The sequence below is a fragment of the Bombus huntii genome, chromosome 4, assembly GCF_024542735.1.
Source record: "Bombus huntii isolate Logan2020A chromosome 4, iyBomHunt1.1, whole genome shotgun sequence".
In the NCBI taxonomy this organism is placed as follows: Eukaryota; Metazoa; Arthropoda; class Insecta; order Hymenoptera; family Apidae; genus Bombus; species Bombus huntii.
The window spans coordinates 7,011,081-7,024,479 of NC_066241.1; the positions used below are offsets into that span (position 1 = coordinate 7,011,081).

The window sequence follows — 13,399 nt, forward strand, 5'->3', positions numbered from 1 at the left end:
GTTACGTAATGTGACGTGCGTGAGCTACTTCCGCATGATCGGCTGCATAGAAATGCAAGGCAAGGAGAGACGCGTCTCGAGACCGGCTAGAACAAAAGCCACGTGCATTCCTAGCCGCGCACGCGAACACGAGACGATATGGCGCGCTGAATGCGTGACTTCCTCGGCCGGAAACAGGACGTTTCGATTCCCTTCGCGAGCCAAGCGTCGATGCACGCAGCCAAAATTGGCCGACGGTATCGAAAATAATCCAACCGCTCCTTATCTGCGTCTCTTACAGCGAATATTATCGGCGGCGCTGATAAGCTACGCTGATAAAACCTTCTAAGTGCCTTTCTGTTTCTTGCGTCACGCGTATTATGACAATCTTTCTTTCTTTTCTTCCCAGACGCGGCTAATTGACAGCGATTTTGATCTTTTGCAGTTTGCATTATAAACGTTTTGACAATGTGTGTTGACCTTTCATGTTAAAGTTACTCGCAGTCTGTAACATTTCTTAGAGATAGCGATGTTCGTTCGAAAAGAGAAATCTTCTTCGAATTTTCTAAATTCTTTTTTGTATTTAAGAAGCTAATTCTTCGATGTATTCTTCTCAAACATGTCCGAACCTTGACCAGCACAAATCCAAGGTTTAATAGAAATGTCCCCTTCGTTGTAGGCATTCGATAGTTTTTCAAGTACATACGTATCTTGGAAAATAAAACACTTTCGTCGGCTGCATTCCTCGCTTATTCAAGCTTCATCGGAATTCCATCGCAGGGAAAACAACGTCTCTATTTGGACAGCTGTTTCACAGGGGGATGATGGTCGCGTGTCACAAAACCGTGGAAAGCGAATCCCATCGATCTGTTTGTATTGGTCCTACCACGAAATTATTATCTTGTCCCGTAATTTTCAGTCGTTAAAACAACGTTCTCGAGCACGCATAATTTTGATACCAGCTTCGGCGTTCTATTTGCGTCCCACGAACTGCTCCCTCGTTGATAACGGACTTTATTCGCGACCGTAAATTCATTGCACAGCGAAAGATCAATCCATTTACCGACTAAATAAAATTCAGCGTGTTTTAAACAGAAATTTATAAGGAAAAGAAATACTCGCGAATTTTAATCGTTTCGTCGTGTTTGTTTTCTTGATACAGTGCGTAACTGGGAAAATAACTAGACCATTGGATCGTGTTCGGAAAGAGCTGTATGACCTGCGAAACTATCGTCGAAGTCGAGTGGTCCTTGAAGATTCTATGAATAGAACGTGATAAATAACAAAAAGTAGGAGCTGTGTAACGATCAATTATCGAACATCGGTTGAAATTTCTTCGCGTGGCAGTGAGTCAAAATAGATTTATGAATGAGCGTCGACCGGGGACTGAACATGCTGCACAAGCATGGAAGCAGCAGGTCTCACAGCAGTTTGCTGTACAAGGGCAGGGGCGCTTTTCTCAAATCGGTAAGTTTATATCTTCGCTTTAAGGATCGCTTAAAGAAAATAAAATGGAATAGTCCGCTATAAGATTACATTATATCGATGATCGATAATATAAACAAAATTGGATCGCATATTGCTTCGAGTTCCGTACACTCGGTAAACTAAAATTGGCGAGAATCTTCAGTCCCGTACATACGTTTCAAATACATTCAAATGCCTTCAGACACTATTATCATTATCCTATTGTTATCGTTATTAGCTGTCTAATCTTTTCCTTTTAACTATGACAAAGCAACGTCATGTAACCGCATATAAATAATATTCACGTGTGGAGTAAACATGGTACGTGTCAAAGGAAAGTTAGATAGCGAGGCAGCAATTAATCTCGACGTCGTCGTCTCGTTATCGAGATCATAAGTGACATGACTTCCCTCGTTCGCGTAATTACGCATATTTTCGCAATGAGTGTTTGGCGCGAACATGTCGAATGACATCATACTCTATTTGAGTAGGTGTCGAGAGAATTCAAAATTTTACAAATTAATCTTCGCTCGGCGGAGTGTCGCGTCTGACTCACCGATTTTCCAGCTCTCTTTTTGTGTCTCTCTCCTTCTCTTCTCTTCGATTTTTTCTAAGGAAGCTGGCTTCGATCTGTGTCGTTCGTTCATTGCCACGGTGAATGATGTATTACGTTGTTTGTTCAAAAACGATGACGTTTCGTCGTAGCTCGTTTGTTGCGCTCGACGAATAGCCGAGATTTACAAATTGGATACTGTGACGATACAGAACGTCCTTTTTTTTTTTTTTTTTGTCTTAAAGAGAAAGATTTAACATCTATTGTTTCAATGAAGAAATAGTTCTGTTTTAGTTTAAATTGAAGTACGGAGTGCGCAGTCCGTGAGTCACCGGACGTTTATTAACTTTAAAGCTTATTTATCTTATTCTGTATTCAGGCCTGTACGATCCAATCTTGTCATTAGACTAACATAATTTTTTCACATTGAACTTTTACGATCTTTTTACCTTTGGATACGTTGCAAGACATTCGGGACGATGTCTTTAAAAAATCGTTAAAAAATTGTAATGAAAAAGTTGAATATAATACCCTCCGTTGAAATAACTTCGTGATAAGATCTTCATAAAATAGTACGATTCTCTTTAAATAGTACAGTTCTCCCTACAAGATCTACACGATTAAACAGGTATCAATTTCATTGTATAAAAATAATATTCATCTACCTAAACTTGTTCGCGTCTCTACCTGCTTCGATTCTTTTTATCACTCGAACAACCACTTCTCAACCCGAGTCCAACAAACTTCCAATCCTGACGTATCTCGACTCACCTATCGCTACATTCGATGTTTCCTGTTACACATCCGAAAGCAAACAAGCTACAGATCCAACCAAAAGAAAACAAAATTTCCATCATCCTAATCTATGTACGTATTTCGCATCTCTATTCGCTTCAACTTCGGAGCATCTCTTTACCCTTCAACACTCGCACCTCTCATTTATCACCAGTCGAAATGCACACCACGTCGATGCACGTTGCCGATCGAGACGAAACGAAAAAAGTAGTTGTAAAAAAGCTGTTGTTAACAGAGAGGAGAAATCTAATCTGGATAGCCTAACGGCCACGATAAAGAGTTGGACTTTACAACGTCGATCATGAACGAACGAACGAGAGAATTCTGCGAAAGAAGATGATGCGCTATATGTGCACACAGCCTAATCACAACGTCACGGTCTCTCGTGCGCGTCATTGTTTCGGTCACAAACGAGATTCGCGGTTGTAACCATCCATCAGGCAATCAAAGCACCGCGTCACGATCCGTTACAACGGCGTGACATCATTGCGCTAAAACCACACGCAATGTCATACACGAGTACACACGTATATACATTCTAGGCATATCAAACTCCACTCGCTGTCTAGGAATCGATGCTGAACGTACGGTTATTCTACGAATGTGTCGGTTAGATTGTAAAGTTTATATATAGAATTGCATACACGTTGCAACGAAGGGGTCAGGTTTTCTAAGTTCGCCAGATGACTAATCGGTGTTTACTGTTGTGATGACTTCTGGTTCGTGCTCGTACGAACGACTGTGATCGGAATAGCAAAAGCGACGATCGCGCGGGGACAGGTGGCTCGGCCGCCTCGATTTCTTCCACGAAGGTGAATGAAATGGGAATAGCGGGAATCTTGGGACGAATGCATCGATGCAATTGATCGTACTGAGGCTGTTTGAGCGGATTAGCCGAGGAATCGTAGCTGCGTCGTTGAAGTAACCGCGTGCAATTTGTGAAACGCTGTTTATCAAGATTTTTGGCAATTTTCTTTTTGTATTTTTCTTCTTGATCTTCTTGATCTTGTATGTGGATAAAATTGCAACAGGGAAATGAATTTGTACCTTGGTGTGAAATAAGATGAATTATCGTAGAGCAAAGTTATGATTTATGTTATCGTATAAATTTCGTAGCTATTTAATACGCGTTTCTCTGCTTCTAAAATGGTGTGAAGGAACGTTGAGAAGATTTCTATTTTATAACGTCGCGAGTATCGTGTTTCACCATCAGACGCGTGTGTATCGGAACATTATAAAATACTGTAATGTACATTATAAAATATTTATTTCTTTGCACTTTTTATAAAATATCCTATACGTAGATTAATCTATGTATGATTTCGATTGCACGACAATCGTAAAAGGATGTGAGACGTTGTGGTCATAATTGGAAATTCAAACTCGAATCTCCTCTATTCACGCACTTTCACCGTCAATCATTCGAACGTTAAGATAATAGAAACTAAAACGTGAACTCTCTTCTCTTCACTCTTTGAGAATTCGAGCCGCACGCGGCCAGCATTTCCCATCGAAACTTACTACAACTCGATTGCATCCGTATACCAGAACATCCACCGTCTTACTCACAGTCGCCCACTTTCACCTCCACAATGCCTCGTTCATTCATTCCTCAACGTAAAAAGTGAATACGCTTTTGTTTCGAAACGGAGGGAATGACACACCGTACTATAATATTGACGTTCCTTAACATTCTGGATAAACGTCAAAATATTCGATTACATAATAACTAGTAGGATGCGGAGAATCCGTATGAATCATTGCTTTAAAACATCGTCGATTAAGATAGACAAACTTGACTAAGCACTTTCAAAAATGTCTCTCGCGATCGTCTCTAGATATCAAAGATAAAGACATTGTTTTCATCGCGATATACATTAATAGTATAAATCGTTACTCTGTTCGACGATTTACTTATCCGAGTACTCTACCTCGAAGCGATACAACGATCTCTACGTAATATCATTATGAAACGAAAATTCCTTCGATACCGTATTACCAATCGTTCCATAAATAACAACAATTCATCGAATTACAAATCAATGTACGCGTATTAAAATACGGTTGAAAGGTTCGTACAAAATTACACGTTTCGTCACCACGCCATCGAACGTAACCTATTCGAGTGTTATTCCAACATCGTTTCAGCTGTCCTCTCGAGGGACGCGCGAAAGAACCAGACTTCCTCTTCGAGTACCTTGGATGCCTCTTCTCCGTGCGCATTCCGCGCCAGTATTCCGACACGGTGACGCAAATCGTGTTCAAGCGGTCGCAAACGGGTTAACAGACCGCTTCTCGGTAGCGATTCGTCTCGTGCCGTTTCTTTGGCTACCGTGTCGCCGCTTCTTGGAACCGTTGCCTCCACTCACGTGCCCCTCTCTTCGAATCCGTGATTGTCCGAATAAAACGAGACTCGACGAATCTCTTACGCAACGGAGAACGTTGTTGATTGAGCGACGATTAAATGAGGTAAACGGGCAATTTAATTGGCGTGCATGGTTAAAGATAATTGAAGAGTTAACCGGTGAAAGAAACGACGATAGGATGAGCTGTGCAAGGTAGCTTCGATAGTTTCAACGTGGGTGGTTACTTCATTTTTTTTATTTTTTTTTTAAAAGCTTTGAAATGTTTGGCTATGGCATTAATCTTTCATTTTAATAAATGTGTTTACGGTAAAATATTAGGTATTTTTTAACGCAGAAGGGAAGTCTGGTATCGTCGAATTCGTGATTTGTACACTAAGTTATTTACTACTGGAATATTTACCTGTAGTAAGAGTGCTAAGAGAGTAGGCAACTTGTTCCTCCTTCCGCTGTAATCAGCATCTGTTAACTAAACAACTACTGATTGTTCAGTACGCGATTGTGCGATCGTGATTCATCTTGTCTTTGCTGTATGTAATCGATACTTATCACGCGCTTTATCAGATTCATGTTTAATGAATCATTCCAGTTCCTGTTTCCTCCAACTTCGTTCTGTCTTAATTAAATTTACAACTGATCGTACCTACGTTATCCACCTGTCAAAGAAGAATTATTTTTTAGAATCAAGAAAATTCAATTCAACGTGTTATAACTTTATTAATTATTCTCTATATTTAAGTTCCATTTCTCCATTTCCATCCAGACCCGGTCAAATGACCAGTTCCAAAATTTAATTAAAATTTTATCATTATTCCTTTTGTTCGTCTGACTTCATGTAAATTCCGTTAATTAATCAATTTTTCAATTTTTGTTAATATAAGAATTTACATAAAGTTGGACGAACAAAAGAGATATTGACGAACGTACAATTTTTAATTAAATTTTGAAACCGGTCATTTGACCGGGTCTGGTAAGGTTAGCGTTAAAAACGAAGAGCATTTTTCCAAAGGTAAATTAGGCGAATTTACGACGGAACATCGATCAATTAAGATTCAGGTAAGGCCTTGCGACCTTGAAGCGACGATTTGTGCGACTAATTAATTTGGTCAGCCTTCGAATCATGCTGAAGCAGTTGCCAAATCGAGAGGCATCGGTCCGCAGCGCGCGCTCCACCTAATGACATGTAATCATCGTGTTCCTTGTGTCTGTGTTCTCTTATATAAGGCTACAGAATGCGCTGGCCGAATGCCATAAGCTCGATATAAGTGCATCGCCACCGATAATCGTCGAACGCACCATTTTTTTGCGCAATTGCCGATGTCTTAATCGTTTCGATTGACTTTTTGCCCATTCAACTTCTATCGTACACTATGTGTGTAGCTTATGGTCTAACGATGAAACGAAGCGTGGACTATTCCGATCACATTTTTTTTCCTATTAAAGTGGTCAGCTCGAACGAGAAGTTGGTTATTATAATTACCAAAGACAACGATACTGAATGCTGTGTATGTGATCCTTAGCGTGTTGGAATTCAAACGCTGATTATATTTCTCAATATTAATTTATGTGAAGTGGGCAGAAGGAATTCTAGAGAAGCGGTCGTTGAAATTCTTTTGCAGATTAAATTCATTAGATTTTCTTCCAGTAAAATATAAATAAGAATTCGTATTCTAATAATTCGTCCATTCCTCGTGACGTAAATCTTCTGAAACTTTTATGAAAAAGAAGGATATAAATTTCGCAAATTTGAAAATTTCGGGTCTTTGGATTTTTGAATTTCTGAACTTCTCAGGGATTTTTTTTTAAATATCTTTTAGTTTCATTTTGATATAAATTAAGATAAATCCTTTTTGTGATACATCATTTTTGGTTAAAATAAACAGTACAAACTATATGCTTCGAAGTTAAAGAATAAGGTCAAACAGCCTACAAACCAAATCCGTCCAACTTTCCTTCTACTTAAAATAATTAATGGCCCCTAAAAGATCCTCAGCATCGATTAATTTCTCATCTAGAACCGGCAATTTGTCACTTTCAACTCGTCAAATGTTACACGGTGCTCTTTCTTCCTCTGATCCGTTCTAGATTCATTGTTCCAGCTCGTGAAGGACTGTTTCAAAGTTCTGGCTGGCGTGAAAGTTTCGCAAACCGGTCCCATAAAGGATCCTTTGGGCTTCCCAAATCGGAAGTACCTCTTGTCTGTTGGTCGAATCGTAAATTGAATATATTCCACTGAAATTAATTTAATTCAATTCGCGTTTTAATTATTCTTACGTGAATCGAATACGAAAGTTGTGCAATTTAAATGAATTTATTGAAAATAAATACGATACAAACGTAATATTTCTCGTGGAATAAAAGATCAATGAAATCAAGTAATTTTCAGAAGATCTTGTTGGAGATACTTTGAAGTTTAAATGATATTTTTAGATAATAATTTTTAGAAGGTTAAATCAGTTGTACTGAAATCGTTCGATTGTTTACTAATAAACGTTCATTGAACGCTTTGATTACATCGCAGCCAGATATTTATAAGTACAGTTTCGACAATATCAAAGCTGATAAGAATTATCGATCATCAAAAATTAGGATTAACAAGAATTATCTACCTCTTCTCGGTACAAACTTGATTCGTGGTATTATTAGCCGTTTCTTACATTATAGTATCTTTCATTATATCCAAAATTAAATATAAGAATATTTTAACTGGGTATAGTCTCAATGACTAAACAAGTTCTCTCGTTGCAGATTTCACATTTAATATACGTAATTATGTTTTTCTAATCGTTGACATTAACTGAAACACGTTTCAGGTTCGAGACCCCAGTTCTTAGAGCTGCTTGACCTTTTTTAAAATTCATAGTTATAAAACTATAATTATAACTTTAATTATAAAATTAAATTTATTAATAATAATTAATTAAATGTTAATTAAATCAGAGAAATCATGATCTCCAACGAATTCGAACTTTGTTTCGATGAGGAGCGGAACATTAGTTTCTACACTAGACGTTAATCGCAATTTCTTCTATTAAAATTTCGACGAATTTGGTTGAACCGTATTTCTCAATAAGATCACCGATTAATTAATTACAAATTCACGATTATTTTATCACTGTTTAGAAACTCTCTGTTTTTTATATTTTCTTCAATTCCCCTTGCAATTTTCTTACCTACACCTAAATTTATTTAATTTTAACCTTCTCTTAAAATTCGAAAGCTCTTTTACCAATCGATTACCCTAATCTGATAAACAATATCACCAATAATCGATTTCCCATTTAAAAAATTTGTCACCATTTATATCTTCATCCAAATCTGTAATTTTATATTTCTTCCGATTCTTCGTTCGATTTTAGTTGATTTAGTACTTGCTTTAGAATTCGTGGCCTGTTATCACGGAATCGGTAAGGTGGATTTTCTTGGCGCGAAATTCCTCCGGTTCTTATCTCTGGTGTCTCAATGCCACGACGAGTCGTCAAGGAATTCCTGCTCTCGGCTAGGCGAGAGAGCTCCTTTATGCGCGTAGAACCGGAGGAACGTGTTTCCTTCGGAACTCACAGAGGACTTCTTTGTTTGAGCGGGCAACAGAGTGTCGCGTCACGCCGTACACACCTTCCATAGCTCGATCGCGAACGAAATCGTTGGAATTAAAAGAAATTTGCGTCATTTCACGTCATACGTACGATTAGATAAACGAGTTCAAAGTTTAGGAAACTTGTGCAGATGCAAGATTCAATTTTTAGATTCCATTTAAACGTGTCGATTTATTCGAGTGGAAGATGTCGTAGACACACACTGACTCATCAGAGTATTCGAGCACATGCAGAAACATTTTATGAATATATTATGCGTGTTACGTGAAACATTTTGAAATTTCACTAGTACTCTAACGAAACCCTATTTATCGCGATAAATTGTCGCAAATTTATCGCATTGATAAAGTTTCAAACAAATCTGAAAATGTACATAGAAGGTACAAAATATCTCGGGCAAGTTATATCTTGCAGAAAACAGAAAAGAAAGTATTTAAACAGTCGATCGTCCATTATATCGTGCTGTATATCAATTCCTTGATATACCAAATATATGCATGCAATAAATATCTTACTGACATTTTGATCATCGATGAATCTCTATACGTGATTAAACAAAAGATAAAGTAGGCTACAAAGTTGAAAACCATACGTGTCTTTGCAGAAGAACAGAACAAAGAACTGCGTGAAAGTTCTCAAAGTCTAAGCGTGTTTATAGAAATTTTATTCTTTCCATTTGAGATACAAATTTTATACGCGTAAATTGCAACATCTCGTTTTCTCTTATAATAAATAAAATACAATGCGGCCAACATTTCCCAAATAATTAACAAAATAATTAAATCCTATTTAGATCTTAAACAGGAGACATTGTGCGAGTTATAAAAGGAGCATAAACAATGAATAAAATCAAGATGAAGAGAATCACAGTGGGACGAGGCTCGAATTGGAGCCTTTGTATCGTTGGAAATCCGGCTATAACGCGCGGCACAGCGGCGTCTTCGTCAAGGATTATGAACACGAGCTTACAACCCGTTCGTATACAGACGATTCTCTCGATACAACGACAGTGTCACGAGGCGACGTCTCCGAATCGCCTCTTTGTGTCTGGCGAGAGTCAATACGCCTACAGCTGTCTGCCAATGCTCTCGGTGATAGAACCTTTTGCTTGCTCGAAGCCACACGGAAGCGCCAAGAAACTGTCTCCGTTATACTCAGCTGGAAACCTTGAGACTCCATTCCACACGCGAAATAGACAAGTTATTGTTAAATGACTATGTTTTTAATTGTCTCGATTGAACTTTATCAATGCGTTTGATTAAGTGCCTTTGGGCATCAAGGTTTTTCTTATAGATATTTCAATTGACGAAGATGCACGTGGAATTGTACAAAAGAGCGTTCTTTGTAACCAGACGAACTATTAAGTTGTCATTTATTAGAAAAACATTTGTAAATAGCGTTCACAAAATTTTTGTAGAAATTCTATAATCATTCTACAGCTTGTTCGTCAACGCCGGTGTGACAAAGTCATATGCATAGTTCTCGAAACTTACACAAAGATACTTCATGATATACTTCTTCTTCAGAAACACGTTGACATGATTTTCGAATTTCGCGAGACAAATTTCTATTTAAATTCCATCTCTTCAAGTCTGTTCCTTCAAAATATGAATTTGCGTAAACATCGGCAGTCTGTTAACGAATATGATTAACTTTCTACACTCGTCAATGATACATGGAATTCTTAAATGATCTAGACAATTATCTACGTGATACGAAAACACTCCCAATGAAGCGAAATCAAACAAAGTGAAACACGCGTCACTCGAAAACCATCCAAGAAAATCCTATCACCTGTTCCAACAATAATAGACGAGTCAAGTCGAAGTTATCGATCGAAACAACCTACATAATATTTTCACTATCGATCACATTCTTATCTCGGGACACACGTACCTATGTAATCACGACACGTTCAAACAATCATCAACATCGTGCAACGATACTTGTTCGAATCGTGCCAAGAAAATCTAATCGCTAAAGGAAATCAATGGATCAATGGATCAATGGATCGTGGTAATTGTAACAGAGCGTTTATTGCGCCATTTATGACTCCATAAATCAAATGGCGCCAATCGTTGACATTTATCGTTTCTTTTCTTAACGAACTAGCTGGAAAGAAATTATTTGGTCGCTGACCTATCAAGGCGGCGCGTCGCACGCCGCACCTAACTTCTTATCTATTTCTTTTCGAAAATATTTCTCCTTACCTTTTTTTCTTTCGTTCCGTCTGTTTCGTTTTCCTCTTTGACTTTTTATCGTTGTTTCATCTTCGATCCGTTCACTGAATTTTCAATTCTTACGACCGACACGTATGTCGAGGACACCCGGTATACTCTCGCCAAAATTCCACGACATTCGACGTCCTGGTTGTTGGAGTTTTCTTACATTCACCTCGTTAGACCGCATTCCAGTCTTTGTGTCCCTCTTTTCCATCGCCCAGCTGCTTACTTTTTCTCCTCTGCTTCTTTCTTCATCGTCGCTCGTTCCTTATACAGTGCATCGAAGATGACTTACGGGATTGGGCTCTGGTTGCCGAGCTTAAGAGGTAATGACGGTAATATCGCTGGTGAAGAGGTTCGTTGTACAGCGTTTGATATGGTTGGTTCGCGTCTTCTTTCTGAACTTTCTCCGATCGTCTTTTAGGCTCAATATTGTAATTGCTTTACGGTTGAAAGTATCAAATAAAAAAGATCTTTTGTTATACCATAATTGTGGATATTAGAGTTGATTCATATCGTTTCAAGCAGTGTGTGGCAGTCTTAATTACTACACACGAGTAGAAACTATTAGCGAAAATTTTATTACGTGGCCATTTGTTGCATTCGATACTGTTAAATTTTGGTTCGAAGCTGACTTTTCTTACGTGACCGCAAAGTGGTTAAAAAATTGTTTGTCAGATAAAGTACCCTGTATATACAAATTATTTCTACAAAAGGTAGCATCGTGATCTTCGTTCTTCCTCCTATATTCAATTTCGACAATATGGAACTTCGAAAAGAGGAAGGTTTAATCACTTCCATTGCAATCTTCTGGTCTCTTTTCCTGGAGTGTCCAAATCTCGAAAGAGTTCCATATGCCATAACCCTCGCTCCGAATACCGACTGGCATACATTCTCAGCTTCCTTCAGTGGTTCGTTCAGTATCACGACAGACGAAAATCCTGACCTGGATTCTCAGACGCGCTTCACTGTGAGCCCAGAACAGTAGATAAGAGGAAACCAACATTCCCTCGAAACGTAAATCAATCGAGGGCTGTCACGAGTCGCTTCTAAACACGTTAGTTTTATAGACAGACTGAAAATAGATAGTGATAGATATACGAGTGTTGTTCCAAAAAGAAATTTTACTAACTTGCTAAATAGTCCAAAGCTTTTCCGGAGTATGATGTAATGTTCTCAATTTCTTGTTTCTTTGTGACACGGTTTTATCAGATTATAACATATATGATCAAATGGAGCAGAATACAAGGAGCATTAAATATTTTTGCATATTATGTGCACTCTGTACGTTATTCCACATTTAAATATCCCGCAAATGCATAAAGCTTTACAGTCTGGTAATCGATCAGCGATGCATTTTTCTTTATTTTCTACTATTGTTTGCCCTTTTTACTTCTATATTTTCTATTCCACTGTCATAAAGCTCTCGGCTGATCTTCTAATACTTTACAATTGTTATTTACGAGGCAGCCTGTACATGTGACAATTTCAACGTCGTCGTTCTCATACATCGAGAAGCCTATTACGTTCAGCATAAACAAGCAACTTCATGAATTGAATTTTATTCTCCAATTTGAGTTCCAATTGACATGGAGATTCGTAGAAGTCAAACCATAAAATCGATCGATTTTTCGATCCCGTTAATTGCTCCGCTACCCCTTGTTGAAACGGGGGCGGTTGTAAAACTGGGACAACGATAACTCGATTCTGCGAATAACGCGGCACTTTTTGTCTTTGGTCGTTCTAGCATGACGAAAAACTTTCGTCGCTCTCCTCCGCATTGTGTACAGTGTCCAGCCTTTTATCTCTGGCGAAGAAAAAAAAGCATAGCTAATAAGATAACGTCTTTACGATCATCCTCGTTCTTTCGTCCATTCATAAAATGGTGCCATCTGTTTTATGTAAGAAATAAAGGAATTTCAAAAATTGACGTTTATTATTGATAGAATTCTTATTAATGACTTTGTAATATCTATATTGGAAATAAAATATTTAAGACTACGAGGTTTTATAAAAACTATCACAATGACCAAAATCTCTCATTAAATTTCAATATTATCGAAAAGCTTAACATCAGAATTGCCAAATAATTAGTAATCGACATCGAAATGAATCTTTTACATAAAGATCATTTAAATTTCTTAAAATACGGCTTGAATTTATTAAATTTCTATGAGGCTACAAATTTATCATTTTGTCTATACAAGTAGTTCCAGTATGAGATTCGGACATGAGTGTTTACGTTACGGGGAAGGGGGGTGGTCTTCTTTCTACGCTTTGAATAACAATTATCAGAGATTTAATGCGTTTATTTCATTAATTCACGCGCCATATAATAGTCAAGCACATCTTCGTTAATTTAGTTCATTGCTTTTTCCTAGAATCCTGACGTACGACCTGGTTTTCGTTCTTAATTCGAGGCTT

At 37.9% G+C, this 13,399-nt stretch overlaps 1 protein-coding gene across 5 annotated transcripts in view; it reads left to right on the forward strand.

Moving 5' to 3' along the window:
* LOC126864640 (NAD(+) hydrolase sarm1) overlaps positions 1–13,399 on the forward strand; it is a 138,430-nt gene that overhangs the window by 95,777 nt on the left and 29,254 nt on the right. The window contains exon 1 of one of the 5 annotated variants that reach the window (XM_050616180.1): positions 1,143–1,446. The exons of the other annotated variants lie outside the window; for them this stretch is intronic. Coding sequence (XP_050472137.1) covers positions 1,348–1,446 — 99 coding nt within the window. The 5' untranslated portion in view covers positions 1,143–1,347. Of the gene's footprint in view, positions 1–1,142; positions 1,447–13,399 lie in introns of those variants that run through there. 5 annotated transcript variants of the gene reach the window in all.